Consider the following 23,665-nt stretch of genomic DNA (forward strand, 5'->3'; position numbering starts at 1 on the left):
CTTAAAAGTGAAGATTTACAAAACAGTGCATATCAGAGCTCTCCTCATTTGCTGTGGAGATGGTGTATTCACACACCACTGTTCAATGTGAGTAACTGTATACACCTACTTCTATTCGTCTCCAAAATATCTTAGACATACAAAGACCCAAATGATAAGAGCTGCATATCTCAGAGACCTTTAATCTCAACACTAAGGAGGCAAAGCCAGGCAGATCTCTGTGAGAGTGAGGGTAGGCTGGTCTATAGAGTGAATTCCTGGAGGGCCAGTCAGAGTTACAAAGAAAACTCTATATCAAAAAAAGCAAAAACAAAAAGAAAGAAAAAAAGAGAGAAGGAAAGAGAGAGAGAGAAAAAAGAAAGAAGGAAAGAAGAGTTATACATCTCAAGACTCACTCACATGAGACAAGATTAGTGAGAATGAGGAGCCCTGAGCCATAGCAAGGCCTCTGTACTGTCTCATCTCTTACAAGTGTCAACACAGGGCCAGATATGATGGCTTAGGCCTATAATTCCAACATTCAGGTGAAGCTTGAGGAATGCTGGCAGTTCAAGGCCATCCTGGCTACATACTGAGTTCTGGGTTAGTCTGGCCTACAGTGTGAGACCATGCATCAAGAAAAAGAAAAAGAAAAAGAAAAAAAGAAAAAAAGAAAAAAGAAAAAAAAAAGCACTGGTGTGGTGGCACACAGCTGCAATCCCAGACAGAGGATCAATTTGAGACCAGCCTTGAATATGAGACTCTACTTCACAAATCAAAATCAAAAAACAAAATAAGGAAAACACAGAAGTGCTTCTAGATATTGGCCTGGATAAAGATTTTTCTGGATATGACCTTAAAACACAAGCAGCCACAGAAAAGCTGACAAGGATGAAGGGAGCAGTAAAGTAAAAAGACAATCTGTAGAACAGGAGACAATGCCTTTGGACTATTCATCCAACGAAGGGGTGATATCCTGAGTGGAAAAGGAACTGAATAATCTCAGGAGCAAAAAACCCCAAATAATCCAGTTGAAAAGTGGGAAACTGACCTAAGTAGAATTTCCCAGAGGATACTCAAATGGCCAACAGAAAACACTTTGGCCATCACCAAAAAGACAACAATAAAGGACTTACAAGAACATGGGAAAAAAAGGTACTCCTACAACTGCTGATAGGAACTTAAATTAGTATGGCTAGCAAAAACAAAACAAAAACAAAAAACAAAAAACAGGATAGTGGCCCCTCAAACAAACAAACCTATAAAAAGAACTTCTACACAATCCAGCAACCCCACTACTCAGTATTTCCAAAGGAGCTAAAATCAGTATGTCAAGATGGTATCTGTAGTCACATGCTATTCACAATGGCCAAGATACAGAATCACATAGGCACCCCTTGTCAGAGATATGCATAAAGAAAGTAAGTAATGTGTATCTAATAGAATACTATTCAGCCCCTAAAGTGAACTTTTGCTATTTGCAAAAGCAAGGCCAGGACTGAAGGGCAGAGAGTGAAACCAATCAGGCGCAGAGACACAAAGCATGGCCTCAGTAACTGACTAGAAAGCAGTGGTTACCAAAGGGAGTGAGGTCAGGAGATGGGGAATGCAAACCGGGAACTGCAAGAAGGAAGAAAATGTCTGATGCTGCACTTAGGAAACAGAGGCAGGAGGATCTACATAGTGAGTTCTGAGACAGCCAGGGCTTTGCAGAGAGACCCTGTCTCACAAAACAAACAAAAGAATTATATGACTACCTCAAAATAGCCAGTAGAAAAGGATTCTGAATGTTCCTATCACAAAAAGAATGTCTAAGGTGATGGACGTGCCACTTACCCTGATATGGTCATTACCCATTGTACATGTGATGAATGTGACATGTAACCCACAACTGTCTATAGTTAGCATGTGCTAAGGTTCTTCTCTGAAAGGGACTTTTTTTACATTTGCCCTTCCTAGTATGAATAAAATTAATCAATGTCTTTATTCACATTTCCTCACTAAACCACGAAGGCAGGCTGTACACTGTGGATATTAGCCTTCTGAGGAAATTGGTGACATACACCAGAGCCTCATCCCTTTAATCCTTTATCGAGATTGAAGTCTTTCACAGGGCATGTGGTGACAGGCCAGCTATTGCCCAGGACCAATCATCATGCCACAAAAAGACTACATGTAGGTCAAGAGCCAAACCTTGGCCAATGCTGTCTTTGGCAATTAAAGTCTTGTCTCAATACATTCAGAGCTTACTAACAAGAAAGCCAAAGACTAACTACAGTCCACAAAACATATTTTTCAATGAGAATAGAAAATCTAGAATGTACCAGCACTGAGGGCTATATCCTCTGTTGACATGTCTCTGTGAAGATGTGAGTTACTTGAAAATGGGAAAAGAAGAAACAAGTTAATGGTATAAATATGTAAGTAAATGAGGCAGGAATTAGAAAAGCAGATATTAATGTGGATCTTGGAAAGAGAAAGAAGCAGCTAAGCTAGCACAAATGAAAGCCAAGGGAACAGAGGCCCAAGGTAAGTCCTGCCAGCAACTTGTTGGGACCCTCTCTATGAGCTCAGCTCAGGACCCTCAAGTTAGTTCTGTCCACTAACACAGAGAACTTCTGATATAATTCACCTGAGGGCTCTGGGAGACTTCACTGCATGACTATGTTCCAGTACTAGCTTAGCAAGAGAGAAATGAAAGAAAAACAGCTCTGAGTGTCGGGTGGTGGCACCAGGGGTTAGTTCAGGAGGTGAGTTCTTCTCCAATGCACACAAACTTGAGTTCCAATCCTAGCATCACAACCAAAAGCAAGCAAATAGAAAAGCACAGCTGTGGTATTCCTCCTGGAGAGTGCTGCCTCAACAACTGCATATAAAGTATGTACTCTGCTGGAGCATGATAGCACACACCAGGGATCCCAGGTCCTCAGGAGAAGGTGGCAGAAGTTCTGCACAGCAACTTCCAGGCCAGCCTGGGCTGCATACTTATCGAGACCTTGCCTTAACAAGATAACAAAACAGCATACACAGACACAGAGATGAATGGAGGAGTCACAAAGCCCTACCCCCATGGCCCTCACATTACAGTAGGGCAGCCAGCAGACAAGAACATCACACAGCACTTTACATGGTGATGGGTGCTGTGGGGAAGAGTACAGCAGGAAAGGAAGAGTGCGAAGGGAAGAGTGAGAAGGGCTTTGCATGGACAGTCACAGCAACATTCAAACACTCCTCATGCTACAGAATGTGGGCCTTAGGATCCAATTCCTACTGGAGTTCACCTTACTACAGGAGAGAAGTACTGGAGTCTTTGTACCACTGGAATCCTCTGGCAGGGTGGCACCTTCAGCACGGTCCTGTCGGCCACTGTAATACAATCCAGGCTGGAAGTCTTCGGTGTCCACTAAAAACAAGGAATAATCTTGGCCTGCAGCTACACTCCAGACTCCATTTTCATTGCTAACCTGAAATGACAGAAAGATACCATCTGTCCAAGGGAACCAAAAAGAACTCAAGTTGCATGGAACAGAACAGACTACTTAAGCCAGCATGAGGTAGTTAGCCCTGCCTGTGAGAGTGGACCTCTTCCAGCAATGTACCCACCTACTGTAGAATAGAGCAACAGTAAGACACCTCATGTTCAGCTTTTAAACTTGAATTAGACTCTTAAAAAAATCTGAAAAAGTAGACTATGGAAAGGAAAAAGCATAGCTCCTGGTTTTTAATGTTATTTTTGTAGGTGTTCATTAACAGCCTATTTTAGCTAACACATAGAATGTACCTTTGCCCATCCACATTTGGTCATGTGCCAAAAATCTACCTAAAAAGAAAAAAAAAATCTAGATAATGAAAAGGCTAGAATTCATTATTGCCAACTACACCCTTGGGTGTTGCGAGTCAGTTTCCCACTTGTAACTCACTAGCTCTCTGATGTGACTTCACTGTGCCAACTCCCAGGATGCTGAAACAGGCAGGACCCATGAGAAGCCATCTACGTGGACCTAGACCAGTGGCTCTCAAAAAGTGGTCTTTGCAGCAGCAGCAGCAGCAGCATCACCTGGAAACATGTTAGAAATGCAAACTCTCAGCCACAGATTACCCAGGAGGGATCTGGCTTTCAGGTGACTCTGACAAATGCAGACAAATGCAAACAAATTCTTGAGAACCAAGTTCTACACTGCTGGTTTTCAAACACTAGGACTCCAAATAGTAATCCAGGAGCTTGCATCAAAAGGCAGCAGCCAGAGTTCTAGGTGCCCTGCAATCCCCAACTTAATATTATTCCCCATTGTCCTGTCTGATGTACGACCTTCCTCATAAGACTTCATTAAGAAAGCATACTACAACAAAATACTACCCCCAACCTCCAGCTTCCTTCAACCTCTATGCAGATAAACCCTGTGCATCTAACCAGGCTCTACACACCAGATTACTGTGAGTGTGCACACACTGCCACTCCTTACATCTCAGCTACCTCCTCTGCACATGGCACTCTGTTCTCAAAATCAAGCCATCCAAATAACGGATTTCCAGTTCACTGTGAGAAGAATAAATCACCCAGTCTGTGTGTGTGAGATAGGGTGTCTGCTGTGTAGTCTAGGCTGGCCTTGAATGCCCCCACTACCTGAGTACCTGGATTTCAGTACACTACCAACTACAACAAGCCAGCAAGTGTTGACTGGATAATCTCCAATCAAAACAAATTCAGGAGGCTGGAGAGATGGCTCTGCTGTTAAGATCCAGAACTGGAATGATGGCTGACAACCAGAGGTTCTAGACATACATGCAATGCACTTACATACATGACAGCAAAACATTCATATACATAAAATAATTTTTAAAGAGACTTACATAAGAGGTCCTGTGCAATGGCTCAGAGGACAAAGATGCTTGCCTCTAAAGCCTGGTGACCTGAATTCAATGCCAGGAAACAAAACAAAACAAAACAAAAAGCAAAAATACAACACCAACAAAAAAAAAAAAAAACAAATAAAAACCAATTTCAGAATTGGGCATGGTGGCACATGGCCAGTAGTAATCCCAGTAGTCTGGAGGCCGAAATAGGGGAATCAAGAATTTAAGGCCAGACTGGGCTTTATGAGCATATGTCTCAAAAATTCAAATCAAAACAAAAACTCTAATTCAAATCTCACTAGACTTATAGCTTCCATAGATTAATTAAGATGATTTCAAACCACTGGTGGCTGTGGTGTGTGGCTGTAGTTCAGTGTTGGAGGTCTTGCCTACCACATGCAAGGACTTCCCTCTCATCTCCAGACCAAAAGAAACAAATACACACCCCATTTCCAAATAAAACAAACCTCCATGCTGTACTTTGTTTACAAAGTTCTGAGACTAACCTTGTAGCAAATCCCATGGTGCTAAGGCTAAATACAAGGCAGACTTTCCGGTCCTCTGACCCCGCACTACAGCATTTTCTTTGCTAGGATTTCTGTTTGTTTGCCTTTTGTTACTTTGTAGCAGATGGAACTTGCAGCCTCACGATTGCTGGATGACTATTCCAACAGTGAGCTAGAACCCCAACCCTTTCTGGAGTACTTCTGAAACAGTCTTTCTGCATTGTCCAGGTTTGCCTTCAACATGCTCTGTAGTCCAGGCAGAACTTGAATTTCAATTCTTCTGCCTCAGCCTTCTTGTACTACCATATCTGGCCCCCAAAAACCTTTCCCTCATATGTAAGGGTTCTTTCTACTTTGTTTTTAAAATGTCAGGGGCAATACATCTTTGCATTTAAGTAACAGTAGCTGGGCTGCATATTGAGAAAATGTTATATACTAAATGTAGGGCTGGAAAGATGGCTCAGCAGTTAAGAGGACAAGATGACCAAATGGCTTCATGTCATAAAGCACTTTTTAAAAATCAAAAAATTTTAGGAAAATTATATTTATAAACTAAATTTGGATACAAAAACAATTTCCCTAAACATATAAAGTGCTATAACACAGAATCCCAGAATATATTGCTATTAAGTTTACAAAAGTACCTTTGAGAGTCGAGGAACCGTTGTTGGAAACTCAGAATGCCCAAGTTGACCAAAGGTATTACAGCCCCATGAGTAAACCTACCAGAAACAACAGGGGAGCAGACACAACATGTAAGTTTAATCTTGCATGCTTATTCTGAACCTTCTCAATTACCTATAATCACAGAAATTATTCACACTAATTTTCTACTCTTTAAAGTAACAGGTATTAGCTGGACACAGTGGCTCACTCCTGAAATCCCACCACTCAGGAGGAGGAGGTGGGAGAAGTTTCTAGCTGGAGCTAACTTGTCAGGAGAGGCAGCCTGGATTACAAAGTGGGAGCTTGTCTCATCCCATTTCAAAAGAAGACAGAAATAAAACCTGGCCGGCTGGTACAAGCTTATAACCATAGCACAGTTAGGAAGCTGAGGAAGAATCTCAACTTTGAGGCCAGTCCACCTCCACAAGACTCATGGCATAGGAAGGAAGTCATGGGTCTCACCCACAGACACCTTTTCTTCAGTAGTGCAGCTACTGGTAAGGTGCATGCATTCCTATAAATAACCCCTGAAACCCACTGGGATGTATGTATGTATGTATGCATGCATGTATGTATGTATTTGTGTGCATGTATGTGTGTATACCCCATATACACATCACGCACATACAGCCAACATACACACATCACACATTATGCAAATACCCCTATACACACATCATACACATACACACAAATCATAGACACTCCACATATACATCATACACAGACAGCCCCATATTATACAGATACTCACACACATATTATACACATACACTTCCCCACACACATACATCATACACCAACATATACACACAATAATACATTTTTTTAAAAAAAAATCCTTGAATATAGGAATTTATAGATATATATACATCTATTTCTTCTTCTTCTTCTTCTTCTTCTTTTTTTTTGGTTTTTCGAGACAGGGTTTCTCTGTGTAGCCCTGGCTGTCCTGGAACTCACTCTGTAGACCAGGCTGGCCTCAAACTCAGAAATCCGCCTGCCTCTGCCTCTGCCTCCCAAGTGCTGGGATTAAAGGCGTGCACCACCACTGCCCGGCTCATCTATTTCTTTAGAAAATTCCTGAGCAAGGAATTCTGAGTCAATGAATATGTACATCTTCCAGCAAGGTCCCATTGAGATTTCTGCCACCATTGCTTTTTCCTGTGTCTTGAAAGTAAATGTGTGCCGGGCGGTGGTGGCGCACGCCTTTAATCCCAGCACTTGGGAGGCAGAGGCAGGCGGATTTCTGAGTTCGAGGCCAGCCTGGTCTACCAAGTGAGTTCCAGGACAGCCAGAACTACACAGAGAAACCCTGTCTTGAAAAACCAAAAAAAAAAAAAAAGAAAGTAAATGTGTTATCATCTATTATGAGAAAGTAGTTTTAAATTTGTTTGCTAAATTATCTTTTGTCAGTAGCCATCCTACTCTTAGATTCTTCACATTTGCTTGTTTTATTGCCTGTGGGAGGAGGCGAAGACATAATATCAGGGTGAGCATGTAGACGTCCAAAGACAACTTACAGGAGTCATTCTCTCCTGCCACCTTACAGGAGGGATCCAGAGGAACCCAGGTTTCAGGCGTGAGGACAAGCATCCCCGAGGACCTCTCTCCATCCATCCCTCCTCCCACCGCGCCTCTCTTCAGTCTTGCTATGTAACACAGGATGGCCTTGGATTCTTGCTCCTCCTCTCAATGGACGACAAGCATGTTCCACTAGGCCTGGTTTATGAGGTGGAGACAGAACCAAAGGCCTCAAGCATGCCAAGCAAGCACTTTGCCAACTGAGCTACAACCTCAGCCTCATGGTAGGTACTTTTTGGGCCTGTTAATGTTTGCTGGTTAGGACTGCTGAATTATTGTGAACACAAACATATCTTTCGTTGTAACTTGATGTCAAATCTTTTTTCTATTTCTAAGGTTTCTGAGAAAAAGTCACCTAGTATTTGCTCTTAAATACATATGAGTCTATTTGTTTGTTTGAAGTCTCTGCTGCATTTAGAAACAGAATATAACATGTTCTAATTTTTGCCCTATAAAAAATAAGCCAATGACTCTCGCAGTATCTACTGAGTACTATGACACACCTGTCCTGAAGACATCCAAAAGATTTATATATGTGAGTCTGTTTCTAGTGTCAGGGTATTTCTGCTCAACTGAAATCTTAACATCTCAGGACAATTTCTTTTCTTAGGTTTTTTGGTATAAATTGGATTTCAAAACAAAAATGAAGGGAACTGAGACTCTACTCCTACCTGGAAACTTGAGATCCACTTAAGAAAACTTCTCTTGCTCTCTTCCCCTGTCTATAAAATGGGAATACTGCCCAGTGAAACCTAACTGCCCAAAGGAGACAGACGACTCTGTCTGACAGCACAGTTGCTCAGAGACAGTCTAACCAGGACAGCCTCCCATCAAAGCAAGAGCAGCCCTCCAGTAGGCCTCTTACCTGAGATTTCGCAGTAAGTGCGAGAGAGTGGGAGCCACCTGCCTCCAGATGGATTACCTCTTTACCATCCAGACACTTGACACACAACGGCTGAAGCCTGAAAGAAAACAAATACGCACAGACACAAAATAAAAGTGTTTTCAGTATGAGCCGTTCTCAAATTATACAGCTAGTACTGTTAAATAAAAATAAAATGTCAACAATAATGTACATTATGTTCAAACTGTTTCTAAATATTACACCTAATTTTCGATCGCTTTTAATTATCTGTCATCACTATTTAACTCCTGTAATCCAGAATCCATTAAGAAGCATAAAACTGGAAGTGGTACACAGGCCTAAATCCCAGCACTTGCAGACAGGAGGATCACTACAAATTCAAGTCCAGGCTAGACCACATAGTACAACCCTATCTTAAATAGAAATAAAATAAATAGAAATGTAGAAACCATAGAAGAGTAAAAGAGAGAGCACTGCAGGGAAAAGAAAGGCAACTTCTGACTTCAGTTCTCTTCCCTCTGCTGAGGCATGTCAGCCCACTGCTTCCAACAGTCTATTCACACATCTTCACTCTTCTTTTGTCAAGCATGTTAATACTGGGAGTGCCTATTAAACAAAGACAGTTTTCCCTGGTATACATAGATTTTAATGCTTTATCGATAGCTATTTTAAGGAGCATAGCTACATCTTTTGGGATCAGAAACCTGTCACTCTTCTTTGTAAGTTAAAATATAAGTACTCAAATCTTTCAATAACATACCACCTTATCCCTAACATGCTCTGCATTCCAAGAGGAAGAAACATCAAAACAAACATGGACGAGTATGCATGAACACGCCACTCCTTTATTGGTTCTTTTATTTTGAGACAGGGTTCCTCTATGTAGCCCTGGCTGGCCTGGAACTTGTTATGTTGACCAGGCTGGCCCCAGTCTCAGAGATTCACTTATCCTCCCTCATCTGTGTCCCCCGCTAAGATCAAAAGCATGTGCCACCACACCCAGCCTCCAGGCCTGTCCTGTTGGGCATTGAGGACTAAGGAGACAGCTTTTTATCAGCACAAATGGTGCACAGTTATCTGTCCTATTAGAAGAAATAGGGATATGGAGACCTCCAGAAAAATGTGATTGCCTGAGCTGATCACCTTCAGTCAATGCTGGTGGCACTCACCTGGGCAGGACGTCGCCGTGCCCCAGCTGCCCTTCCTTGCCTTTCCCCCAGGTCCACACCTCTGTCCTCAGGGAAGGCAGGAGGGCATCTGCTTCTCCACTGTATGTGGGAGTCAGAACCACTGTCCGAGTTTTCACCCTTGCAGCCTTCCTTAAGAGCCTGGGGGAAACTGAAGACAAACACAGCTGGGTAAAGGGTCAGAGAAGCAGAAGACATGATGCTTTCACCGGAACATCCTAAAGCAATTATCAACATGACGTTTATAAAAATACGTTTAATTTCTTTGCAACAGAGTGGCTTTACAGGTCAAATGAGTTTGGGAAATGCTCATGAGACCTGCAATTAGAAGCCTGTTTGAGAGTTTAATCTGTCACACTGCCAAACATTTGGCTGTAGAACCCTTCCCTGTGTAGCATTTATCAACATCCTAGAGAACTTATATTCCAAAGAATATGCTAAATAAATGGATGTAGTAGCTCATGCTTGTATTGCCTGCTGAGGCAAGAAGATGGTAGAGAGGATGAAGCAGTCCTGAACTATAGAGTTCCAGGCCAGCCTGGGCTAAGTATGAGACCCTGTCTCAAGAAAACAAACAAACAATAAACAAAAACAGAATATGCTATAAAAAATACTGCAAAGTTCACAAATATCTTTTCTATTTCAAAACATAGTTAAAAGCTAATGCTTTCCAAGCTAAGTTTTAATTTCAAATATATAATAAATAAATGTAATAAAGGATTAGTTTTAAGACATAAAAATTTTAACTTCTATGATGGGAAGAAAGCTTTAAAAGGGGATTATCAAAAATCTTTCACAGGGGCTAGAGATAGCTCAGTACTTAAGAAAACTGACTACTCTTGCAGAGAATCTGGGTTTGATTCCACATATAATTCTAGTTCCAAGCAATCTGATGCCCTATTCCTATCTCCATGGACAGACATAGATGTAGGCAAAACACCCATACACATAAATTAAAAACAATAAAAAAGCTTTTACATATTTGGATGATTACATAGGTTAGTGTTTTATTTTTCTTGGCTTTGTTGTTGTTGTTGTTGTTGTTATTTGTTGTGAGACAAGGTCTCACTATGTGGCCCTGGCTATTTGGGAACTCACTATGTAGACCAGGCTATCCTGCAACTCACACAGTTCTAACTGCCTCTGCTTCCAGAGTGCTGGGATTGAGGTGTGGCTCACTATGCCTTGCTAGCATTTTGAAAGAATGTTACTAGGTTTTAAGATGTTGAAAACAATGTATAACATGAAGTAAATCTTATACATCGATGTGGTAGCAGGGTAAACTTTAAAAAGTTGTTAAAAAACTGAAGCTATATCCTATAATTATTTCTGAAGCAGAGAAACAGGTAGCTTTCCTAAAGTCGGCATTTTAATAAACTACAGTTATAGAAACTTCAGAGTCACTGGGCAGTGGTGGTGCACGCCTTTAATCCCAGCACTTGGGAGGCAGAGGCAGGTGGATTTCTGAGTTTGAGGCCAGCCTTGGCCTACAGAGTGAGTTCCAGGACAGCCAGGGCTACACAGAGAAACCCTGTCTTGAAAAACATTAAAAAAAAAAAAAAGGAAAAAAGAAAAAGAAAAAGAAAAGAAAAGAAAAAGAAACTTCAGAGTCAGACTATGCCAGCCCTGATCATTAGGAAGACTACCTTGCTATATCACAGCATACAATGCTGGGAGCACCCAGGACTCTCCAGAAGTCAATCCACTAAGGCATTACCTTGCGACAACAATCCTGGGAGGGAGAGTCTTCGACTCCCTCCCTCTGCCTCCTCCTCTCTGATATCCATGAGACTCGAGCTTTTCTTCCCTTGCAGTGATTCCTGCTTCACCTGCTCTTCTCTGAGATCTTTCAGACTTTCTGGGCCTGGAGAAGCACTGCCTGATGGAGCTCCCATCTCACAGGGGGTGGTGCTATAAAAGTTCATAACTTTCTTGAGAGACAAGGCCCCAGCTTCATAGGTGGCAGCCACTCTCACACCAACAGCAGATGCACAGGAGACCACTAAGCTGTTGAGGGCTGAGGTGCTTGTGGTTGGTGGACTGTGAATATCAGGAACTGCTTCTTCTACAAGAGGCTAACACACATACACAGTATATAAAAACATAAGCAGTCGACAGTTTAATGCTTATAGCTATCTACAAAAAAAATCTGAAACAGATCCAATGGCCTGTCTGTAACCTTAGCATTAAGGAGGCTGAGGAGGAAGAATGAGGCCAGCCTGGGCTATACAGCAAATCCCAGGCCAACAACAGAACTGCTGATCTTTGATCTCAAATCATCCCTCCTGATCGCAGAGTTAACCTAGTCTATGGAAATGGTGCTTGAAATATAGTTCTTCCCTTACATGCTTCCCCTTGTCTCAGTGTCATGCTTTTTAGTGGCATGTTAAAATGACCTCTAGTCACTTTATAAAACTAAGCATGGGAAAAGAAGAGTGAGGTTCAAAAGGCCCTGGCTGCAGCCCTGGGGAGGCTGAGGCAGGAGGAGCCTATCCTTTCATAGTAAGACCTTGTCCAAAAAAGTAAATAGACATAAAAAAGAAAATAACTGGATTTAATGCAAGGTACCCCGTGTAGAAGGTTGGAAAAACCCAGATTGTTCTTATTTGAATACTTTTAGGACAATTTAAATTGATTACTTGGCACTAAGAAACAGAAGGAAGAAGGCCTTTTCTAAAACATTTTATAATGAAGATTAGATGTAGGCTGTATAGGAAAAAATTTTATGCTCTGACCTACTATCCCTCAAACTACACTCTTCAGCTGACCCATCAGTGACTCATCTCCTATGACACAGTAGCTGGGCATGCTACAACCTTTGCTCTGGTTACCACAGAGGATAAAAGGCACAGGTTAATAATTAAATACATGAACCTAGTATTCTTAGCAAAATAGGTTAAAATATCAAATACTGTTTACTAAAAGGAAAAAATCATTAGATATATCCAATAAACACAAAAAAGCTTTGACAGATAATCAAAGTTATACTGAAAAACTATTGCTTCTCATAGGGGTTGATGGCTGGAAAGATAGCTCAGGAGTTTAGAGCACTTGCTGTTCTTTCAGAGGACCCAAGTTCAGCTACCAGGGACTATGTCAGGCAGTTCGCAACCTCTATAACTCTAGTTCCTGGGGATCCAACAACTCTGACCTTCATGGGCACCTAAATTCACATGCACATACTCACATGCAGAAACACGCACCTACATATAATTAAACACCTACACATAATTAAAAAGAGTATAATTTTTTTAAAAGCTGCTTTTTATACCCAAAGATTCCAAAGACATACACATTGTTCCTTAAGTTATCCTGAATTCAGAACCAAACCCAGCAAAGCATGGTTGTACAGCTGCAGGCCAGCCTAGGCTACACAGTGAAATGCTATCTCAAAAACAACAACAAACCAAATAGAAATAACATTGGCTTCTAATTTTCTTGAAGTAATTCCCAGTGCTTATCACAGTATCTGGCATATAGCAGGCATTCGATATAGTTTGTCAAATTACATACTTGCGTATTGTAAACTTAGAAGTTACTTCTGTGGAAATAAGTAATCTAATTAAAATAGTCAGCAGAGGCTTGAAAACTACATACAACTAAAGGCAAGTACTTTGATGATTTAGTTCAGTGCTACTGTGATTTCTATCCTTTGTTCACATTATATCTGTAATGCTCCTAACAGGTGCTTTGATGGTATCTGAGAGGGAAGCTCTTACCATTAAGGAAAGGCAGAAATCACTGCCCATAAACTACGGTTAGTGATGTATTATACATACATGTATGTATGTAAATATGCATGCATGTATATATTTATGTGTGTGTGTGTGTATGTGTGTGTGTGTGTCTATGTGTGTGTGCGAGTGTATATGTACACAAGTATATGTTATGAGTGTATCTATGTGTATGCATGCATATATGTATGTATACAGGTATGTGTGGATGTATGTATACTTTTATATCTTTCTTTATCTGAGGTGCTGAAAGCCTCAAGCATGCTTGCCAGGTGCTCTACCACTGAGCTACATTCTAGCCATTCAATTGTATTTAAACAAATAAAGTAGGGAAAAACTAATTACTAGCCATTTTGATTGAAGACATAATTTTAGAATTTAGAGTCAACCAATAACAAAGAACAATATATAAATCTTTCTCTGTTCAGTGTAAGGCTAAAATGTTATTTACAAAGATTAAGTTAAATTTAATAGGAACACACACTGCCAAAACAAGCATACCTAATAAAAACTTCATTTTTCAAAATAAATACAAAGGAAAATGCAATATTGTATGTTGTTTTTTTTGGAATATGGAATTTTAATAGTAGTAACTTGATACCCAAATGAGCTGAATACAATAAGCTTCTAACCTTAAATTTAATAGAGGAATGACTTCTAAAAGGACAAACTTGTCTTCTGTGTTTGTTTTTGAGACAAAAACCTTTGTAGTCTGGGGTGACCTCAGACTTGAGATCAGGCATAATCAAATTTTTGTATAAATACATACAGTCTAAGAATTTTCTATAAACATTCTTGATAAATTAATGTTTCTTTGTTTAGATTTTTTTCTTGTAAACAGTTTACTCTTATTTTAAAAAAGGTTAGATATCAACAAGTTCAGAGAGTCTGTGTGAAGCAAGAGCACTGTAAAAACACCCCAGCTTCTTACTCTGCTGGTAGCTTTGAGAATAAAGAACTGAGAACTCTGGTGGCTGTAAAGACTTTGAGTGAAAAAGAGCAGAAACAGTTCTTTCCTAATGAAATGCTTTGCTTCTTCTCCACACACCCCCACCCCCACCCCAACCCCTCCACCTTTGGCACAAAGCAAATCCCAAGTAATCCCAAGAGCAAACCAGAAACTGACTTTCTGAAACAATGTGTTTCCAGCAGCAGTGCCACCCCATTCCAAAGTCTTCAATGAGAAGATTCTAAATAAGACAACAGAAAATATTTCCCCATCTCAAATAAAGCCCAGTAAGGACAAGTTATAACTGAAAACAAAAACTAAAAATACAACAACCTGAAACATAATGGAAAAACCTCTAAGTTTCTTTTCTTTTCTCTCTTTTTGTTTTTACTTTTGTTTTCATTTTTGTTTCCTTTTATGAGATAGAATGTTAATTGTAGCCCTGGCTGGCTTGATACTATGTAGCGGAGGCTAGCTCCAAACTCATAGCAATCCTTCTGCTTTGGCCTCCTAAGTTATGGGCATGCACAACCAACTCTAGAAACTGTTGTTATATTCTGCCTACAACTAAACACTCTGCAACCTAGTAACCTCGCTAGATGGAAGAAAAGAGGTTTAGGAACTCAGAAGATAGTTCCCAGTACAGTCCAGAAGCAGCTCTGTGAGCCTATGGTTATATATACTGGTTATACTCTTCTGGGGACTACCAAAATGTGGTGCCTCAACCAGGATGGCAAAATACAAGCAAGGAAATAATCAGCACTTTGCCATTTCTAATGCAAGCCCAGCACGACATCTTCTGAATTAATACAGGCTCCCTCCTCTCTAGGCTTGCTTAGAGCCTAGAGGCAGAATTACAGTGCCTGATTGGGGTAGGGGAAACCTTGCTGGACTTAGGACTTCAGTTCCTAAAGGAACACAAAAACAAAGACTAATTCCAAATAACCTTTGTTATAAAATGTAGCAGCTACCTGGACATGGGGTGGCTTTTCTCCAGGCTCATGGTTCTCCCTCACCGAATGCTCTGATAGCTTCTGCAGGTATGCAGTAACCGCCTGGGTGTCTGGGTATGAGGGAGCTGTTCTGGCAGAAGACACTTCAGCTGTTCCCACGATGCTCTGCTGGGAGGAAATGGCACTGCCACCTGTAGTCTGACCGCTTCCCATGCTCAGTTCAGCTTCTACCACTGTGTTCTCAAATACCTCTCCCTGCTCATCCAGAGTCTCTGGGTGAGGGCTGGTAGCAGTGCTGGCATGCTTTTCTGCTTGAGATTCCGACAGTGTCACACCTAAAGGGCAGCAATGGCTGTCTGATATTATCACATGGTCCTCTTTGTCTGTCATAGTGATGAGCAGCTGGCTGCACTGGTTGCATCTCTCTGGGACTGGCTTCAGATCCTGGGGAGGGAGGCACTGCACAAGCGCAAGGCTGTGGAATGCACCGCAGGCCACCTGAAGCACCACTCGTCCAGCAAGGTGTTCCACCTTCTGTGGCTTTGTCACTGGGAAGGTAGTGGTGATGAGACCCAGCTGACAGCCGGTGCCCCATGCCCAGATCTCTCGGCTGAGTGACAATGCCAGTGTGTGTTCCTCGCCACATGCCAACTGAAGAATCCTAACTGCTAACAAAGGGCTGGTCTCTGAGTCAGAAATGCTGACAGGACTCGGCTCCGGCACATACTGCTGGTTAGCTACTGCACACTGCCCAGCAGCGTTCTCCCCCCACATGTACACAACCCCACTTTCTGTCACTGCTCCACTGTGGAAACTCCCTGTTGCCACAGTAACAACATGATGCCCAACCAGAGCACTTTCTAGAAGGGGGTTGCTTGGACAAATTTCTGCTGATTCACTTTTCCAGGGAAGGGTCCCAAAGCTGTAGACCTCACCATCTGCAGTTCAAAAGAGAAAGAGAGGTTGGTTATTGAGCTAACTAAGCACTTCATCAGCAAACACCTTCAGACCCTCCAAGACTCAGAAAAGCAGATGGGATTTCCCCTCTACTCATCTTTCAGCATTCTGGAATGAAGTGAGAAGGAGCTTAAGGAGTATGGGCCGTTCACAGCCAGCATCACAGGCTATTCAAAAGCAGCCAGCAAACAAAATTCCTGCTGTGCCAACCTCCTACCTAGAAAACACAGCTTCATGCACCATGTTGTCAGATGAAATTCTTCTTTCGGGTTTTTTTCCTCTTTTCTTTTTTTAACTACAGACTGAACCCAGGGCCTTTTATGCTAAGCAGGTGCTGTACCACTGAGCTCTACCATGCCTAGCTGAGTCTGCATTCTTTTTGTAATTTGGATACTTAAAAACATGATACCGCTTAAACATGAGAACAGTGAGAAGCTTTTCCTCAACTGTTCCAGCTTTTGTGAGGCAGGGTCTCCCACTGAAACCTAGGCTGGCTTGAAACTAGCCATGCAGCCCAGGCTAGCCTCAAACTTGTAGCAATTCTCCTGTTTCAGCCTCCTAAATGAGTAACCACACCCTGGCTACAATTCTACATTAATTTTTTATTAAAAACATTTTTATTAATGTATATGTGAGATGTGGGAGGAGGCTGGTTCCACAGCACGTGTGCAGGTCAGAGGACAACTCCAAGGAACTGCTTCTCTCCTTTAACCTCATGTGGATGAAGATCAGACTCGGGCTGGCAGGGCTGTGTGACAAGCGCCTTTACCTGCTGAGCCGCCGTCTCACCGGCCTAACTCTAGATGTCAACGGCACCATGTTGGTAAAAGGCTTCCAAATATCTTACTTAATAAAAGTTTTCAGGTATTTTAGTTAACATATTCCAAACATTCCTTATTTACAACAAGGGCTAGTTCTATGGCTCAGTGCCAGAGTATTCCTTAGGATTATGTGAGGCCCCAGGACCAATCCTCAGTCCTGCCAAAAAAGAAAAAGACCACCAGAATTCTCCCAAGAACTCTTGAGAATTATATACTTTTCAAATCCATAGTATAGATAGTATATACTGAACTTATAGTTAATTTTCAAGTATTTCCTAAAATCTTAATAAAATGTTAATTTAAAATGTGTCATAATAAAAGCAATATAACAATGTACTAAAAAGAACTCTCATATGCTCATGTTTGTTTTGTAACACATCTAAATACAGATTTAAGCTGTTTCCTAGAGTTTTTCTTCTCAGTTCCTACAGTAAAAATATAAAACATTATTAATACTTATTGTCTACCACGTAGAAATTTAAAATTAGAAATGAGAATCTTGAACCAAATCAAATTTTCTATGATTACCTTGACAAACTGGCAACAAGATTAGAGGTGACTCTCTGTGTCTCTACTTTAGACGGACAGATGTACACAGCTTTTCTAAGCTGGCTTTTCTGTCCCTGAGACACTGTGCGGAGACACTATGGCCTGTGGCTACAGGGGCAGTAGGAAGAAAGCTCTGACAGGATGGAGCTCAGTTTGGATTCTGCACTCACTTCTTCCCGTCTTGCTCATCTGTGAACAAGGCAGCTGAGGTAACGAGGCTCCATGGGGAACTCTGTGGTCAGACCTGGCACAACTGTGTTCAGAGGCCCCAGCTCCTATTAGCATCCCTGTTGCAGATGCCACAAGAGTCTCTAAGAAACTTTTCATGAGGTCACTTATGTGCTGACTACCATAAAAACTTTAAACTACAACTCTCCCTTTTATTCCAGTTCATAGAAAGTGTCAAATGTACAAATAAATGTAGTTTTTGTAAAGGGAGTTGGGATACACTTTGAGAACAAAGGGGTACAAGCTGCGGCAAAGCTCAGAGAGAGCCTGCAGTTGTCAGTGACCCTTGCCTGACCTCAAACACAGGCATGAGCAGGGCTGTCGGCATGGCTAAGCCACCTTTCACATACCTTCAGTCAGAAGAACTCCATGCCTCACACCAAGTGCTGCCTGAAGAACTGTCTTTCCTCCCCAGCCTGGCAACCTCTCTGGTGTCAGAGAAGAGGATCCTGCCTGCCAGACATGGACTAGGCCTCTTTCTTTGGATCCTTCTGCCTCTGTTGAGCTACAAACATTTAAAAACAAAACAAAATAGAACAATTATTCCCACAAGTCAAAGCTGTTATCTTTTGCTCTCAATAATTCTTGAGACAGTACCTTTCTTCTTCTGTATGTCTGTATGAATTTGGGGCGGTGGGGAGGGATTTGATATTACACTTTTTACCAGCATAGACATAGGGAATAGCTGGGATAGGTAGTTTAATTAGCATTGTTTTATTTACACTTTGGTTATGTGTGATACCAGAGTTGAGATAATATTTATTTATATAAATAAAAGGCTACATGATAATCTAAACCCATAAATCACTTGCTTCTAAGCAATAAATAAGGCCTGAGGTATTTTTATGTTTTATAATTTGGCAGCACACACTTTCTAACTTGATGGGAAAAGATACAAGGAACTGATCTTCCACTTTATGGTGACTTTCAAGCTAACTGATTTATATGTGTTTGTGGAACTGGGGATTAAACCCAGGCAAGCGCTATACAACTGAGCTGTCCTCAGCCCACTACTTCTTAAAGCTTTTAAATATTATTATTTGTATTATCATTATCTGGCATGTACTTGAACATACAGAAAGAATACAACAATGTGTTAATTCTACACATGTATGTATATGTTGTGGTGAGTGTAATTACCGTAGTCTTTACATCAAACATAAACTATTTCTTTGCATTTAGGACATTGAGAATCTTTTCTACTAGCTATCTGGAAATACACAGAACTGGGTATGGTGACAACTGTAATCCCAACACTAGGGAGACTAGGGGTCAAACATTCTCAGTTGGAGGACGGTCTGAGCTACAGAGTGAGACTATGTCTACATGAGAGAGGGGTGGGGGAGGAGGGAGGGAAGGAGAGGCAGAGAGAGAGAGATCATTACCATCTATCTATCATTCACCTGCAGTCTGACAGAACAGTCTAAGGTTTCTATACAAAGTCACTCAATACAGTAACCACATCCATTCTTCCCATGTTCTGGAAACCATTATTTTGCACTATTTTGCATTATTTCAAGATCTACTTTTATCTTCCACATGTAAGTAAGGAGACGTGGTAGGTGGTGTCAGGCTTTTGATACCTGACTTACTTCACTCAACAAAACACCCATGCACATTGCTGCAAATGAAGACTGCATGCTTTTTTATGGCTGAATATAGGCTACTGACTGTATACCCCTTTTTAACCCATCAATGAATACTTAAGTCAACTTCCTATCTTGCCTAGTGTCAGGAGTGCATATTTCTTGTCAACATATGGATTTCCTTCCGTTTGGATATATGCCCCACAGTGAGATTGATAATACAGCAATTCCTATGAGGCTGGGGAGGGTTATAGGTGTTTGTTTTTTAAGACGGGGTCTATGTAGCCAGGTTTGCTTCAAACTCATACTTCCTAGGCCTTAACCTCTCATGTGCTGGGATAACAAGTGTATGCCACCACCATATCCGCCTATTTCCAGTTTTTTGAGGACTCTCTATTATTTTCCATTATTTAGACTTTTTAAAGAATCAAATTCCTAACTGACAACAGTCTTCTATGCTTTCCTTATACTGTTAAGAAAGAATCCTCTCCACAGCTCCCACTAAGACAGGATCTCTAGACCAGGCTGGCCCCAAACTCAAAGATCTGATTGCCTCTGTCTCCCAAGTGCTATGATCAATGATATGTGCTACACATGATATTTCTGTTTGCTTATTTCTAGCAAACACATATTCTTCTATTTTAGTGGAAGCAGAAAAGTTTTTTTTAATGTCTCTACTTTTGCTAAACAATATTTCCTTAAATTATAATTGGGCTAGCTGCAGTAGTGCTGTATGTCTTTAATCCCAGCACTCAGGAGGCAGAAGCAAGTAGATCTCTGAGTTAGTTGAAGGCCAGCCTGGTCTACAGAGTGAGTTCCAGCACAGCCAGGGCTACACAGAGAAACCCATCTCAAAAAAATAATACTAAAAATAAAATAAATTATAACTGTGCTTAACAAGCTATGGAAGGAAAGTCACAATTTAATCTCCTTTTTAGTATCTTCTGTGAGTAGTTTTCTAAGGAGAGATTGAAACTTAAAAAAGGGTGTCTACAAGAGTTTTAAGATAATAAAATCCTTTTATAAGCATAAGAAAACTAATAAAACTTTTCTCTAATTACTTTTATTTAAATAATTTTGTCACTTTACCTACCAATTACAAATGCAACCATGTACTCCTACTTAATACTACTAAAAAGAAAATCAAACTCAAGAAACATTAATTTAAACCACGTGGAGTTTTTTTGTTGTGCTTTCCTAGAAGGACAGGGGAGAGCAAAAATAATTTTACACCGGACAGTGGTGGCGCACACCTTTAATCCCAGCACTTGGGAGGCAGAGGCAGGTGGATTTCTGAGTTCAAGGCCAGCCTGGTCTACAGAGTGAGTTCCAGGACAGCCAGGGCTACACAGAGAAACCCTGTCTCGAAGGAAAAAAAAAAAGAAAAAAGATGTTACCTTTTCTTCTTTGAGTCCATCGGTCAGGAGTACTCCATCACCAAATCATCCCATTAGCAAAAGCTCTATCAAGACCTAAACAGAGAACAGTAGGTAAGCACAAAGAGTAAAGGAAGGATATTGGAATACTCTGCCAGTGTATCTCTTTGAAAGGAAAGGGGAGAGAGAGGGCAGGCCTCTAACAAGTGTACATTCACTGAGTGATAAGTATTCAGAGAAACTATTCAACTATTTCATACCCTGCCTACTCAAAGTCAAATACCAAGACTGAGCCTGCCCACTGTGCTTATAAAACGCCTACTGGACATCAAATGTAATCTCAAAGAAAAGGCTGGAAGCTAACTGCTCCAGGAAACAGATTTTATAAGGTTCTTAAAAATTATTATAAAGGAGGGAATTTAATCTACAAATCAACATATTCAGTACAAAAATGTCATAGAGATTGTGGTGGTTTCAAAGTAGTCACATTTCTGTGAATACTTGGTCCCCAATTTGGTGGATCTATTTGGAAAGGATTAGGAGGTGTAGCAGCCTTGTTGGAGCAGGCTTTGACGTTTCAAGAGCCAAGTGACATTCAATGCACTCTCTATCTTCTGTTTGCAGTTCCAGATGTGAGCCCTCAGCTGTTTCTGCCACTTTGCCTTCGCTCTGCCATCATGAATTCTAGCCCTTTTTAACCCTAAGCCCAATTAAATATGTTCTTTTATAAGCTGCTGTAGTCACAGTATTTCATCACAGTGATAGAAAAGTAATGCCCATATTACTTTTTAAGTACTCTAGCACATATAAAAACTTAAATTCCAAATGGGAAAGATTTTTTTAAATCTCAGTAATGTATCATATCCAAGTCATTCTAATTTTCAGTAATGAACACAAATGGTAATTATTAAATTTCTTTGTGTTTAACTAAAACACCACATTTTCCATTTACTGGAACCTCTGTGGTAATTTCCCCAAGTCAATCTCAATTCAATACAAACAAGCTTCAAACCCGGAAGGGCTGAAGAAGTGTAAATTTTAAATGAGCTGTTTCCAGATCCACCATTCGCCATCTGATCCACACAGGCTAAGAGTATTGGTATGGCAGAAGCCCTTCACCCTAACCAATCACTAGCTCAGCATCTCTGTGACATTACTTATGCCTAACATGCTAGCTGTGGGAAGTACTGACCGCTAGGCACCTGTGCCCACAAGCTGAACATTCACCAGCACTCAGTGCTATTTCTTTCCAACACAGCTGACCACGGTGCCTGGGATGCCAATGAAGTTCCCATTTTAGTTTAATAAACTAAAACTGCTGGGGATGTAGCAAAATGGTAGAACACTTGACACATATGGGCTCTTGATTAGTTCTCTAGTATCTGTGACCCCAAATAATAAAATAAAATAAAAGCCTCCACTCAAAACCCAGGTGTAGTAGCTTATGACCACAATTTCCAGCTCTAAAGTGTCTGAGGCAGGAGACTGAAAATTGAAAGCCACGCTGGTTGTGGTGGCACGCACCTGTGACCCCAACACGTGGCAGATGGAAGCTAGATGATTTTGAGTTCAAAGGTCAGCCTAGGCTACATAAACACTACTTCAATAAATACATACATACACTAGTAATAAGGAAAGAAAGTGTTCAAGGCTAGTCTGGATACACAACAAGCCCTGTCTCAAAACACAATAATCATTCAGTGAAAAAGAGCTAAATAAAGATTATTGTATGAAAATAGTGATCCATGAGTTTAAAACTCAATGTTTAAAAAAAGAAAGTAAAACAAACAAAGGAAATATTGGATGCATTTCAATTTAACAATTCCAAATTTTAATGGCACTAAAATTCATCATCATCATCATCATCATCATAATACAAGAACAAAGCCCTATTTCTGTGGACTTTATAATCCTGAGACCAAATTTATAATTTCCTGCAGAGGGTACAGCATGGTCGCTGCTCTGCAAACAACCCACACTGGCAGGGAGATCTAGTCCATCTGTTGATCCCAGACTGCCTGGGATTCTCACTGCTTCCCATCTGTGTATCCGGAGGAAATTACTTTCTACCTTCTAAGTGTTTAATTTAGAATGGCTTGAGATCAAATTTGGATGAAAGGTACTATAAACAGATGGTAAATTTGAATAAACTTAATGCTATTAGTACACAGAATCGTTAACTGTTGCTAACTCTCAGTTCATGGTAACTAGCTTTAGTAAGATGTACATTTCCTAGTGTGGCTCATCTGTACAGGCCAAGGGCTGCCTTTCAGATTACATCTTGACACTATCTAGCAGGAGCCAGAGGACCCTTCTAGGATGGCATGGAACTGTACAGCCACATCTCGTTTTCTGAAATAGATCCACTACATCAAGACTGAACAACCAAAACTGCTGTAAACTGAGTACGATGGTACTTATGATCCCAGCTATTAGGAAGCTAAGGCAACAGAACTGACATGAGTTCAAGGCCACTCTGGGCTGCAATAGTGAGTCCCAGTCTAGCCTGAGCTATAGTATAAGAAGCTATATTTAAAAAGAAGAGGTTTAAAAGAAAGCAAAAATATCCAACAAAAATGGAGGCTCATGAGATGGCTCTGCAGTTAGGAACAAGCACTGCTTTGCATAGGACACAAGTTCAGGTCCCACAACCCATGCCAGGCAGCTCACCATTACCTATAACTCCAGCTACACACACACACACACACACACACACACACACACACACAACTTTCCTAATAAAAAAACAAAAAAGGAGGGCTGGTAAGATGGCTCAATGGGTAATGTTTGCTGCCAAGTCTATCTGACTTGACCTGAGTTCAGTCACTGGAACCCACATAGTGGAAGGAGAGAATGAACCCCTGTGAATTG

General features: G+C 41.0%; 1 protein-coding gene across 3 annotated transcripts in view; it reads right to left on the minus strand.

Annotated features, from left to right (window-relative positions):
• The window catches only part of Als2 (alsin Rho guanine nucleotide exchange factor ALS2), a 70,889-nt gene that overhangs the window by 35,248 nt on the left and 11,976 nt on the right, over window positions 1–23,665 (minus strand). For all 3 annotated transcript variants that reach the window (XM_028765598.1, XM_028765600.1, XM_028765599.1), the window contains exons 2-9: window positions 20,816–20,890; window positions 18,183–18,337; window positions 15,296–16,215; window positions 11,359–11,716; window positions 9,624–9,792; window positions 8,455–8,551; window positions 5,984–6,061; window positions 3,261–3,443 (exon numbers count right to left, since the gene is read on the minus strand). In XM_028765598.1, coding sequence (XP_028621431.1) covers window positions 3,261–3,443; window positions 5,984–6,061; window positions 8,455–8,551; window positions 9,624–9,792; window positions 11,359–11,716; window positions 15,296–16,215; window positions 18,183–18,337; window positions 20,816–20,835 — 1,980 coding nt within the window. In that variant the 5' untranslated portion in view covers window positions 20,836–20,890. The remainder of the gene's footprint in view (window positions 1–3,260; window positions 3,444–5,983; window positions 6,062–8,454; window positions 8,552–9,623; window positions 9,793–11,358; window positions 11,717–15,295; window positions 16,216–18,182; window positions 18,338–20,815; window positions 20,891–23,665) is intronic.

This window comes from Grammomys surdaster, unplaced genomic scaffold (genome assembly GCF_004785775.1).
Source record: "Grammomys surdaster isolate TR1022 unplaced genomic scaffold, NIH_TR_1.0 165, whole genome shotgun sequence".
Classification (NCBI taxonomy): Eukaryota; Metazoa; Chordata; class Mammalia; order Rodentia; family Muridae; genus Grammomys; species Grammomys surdaster.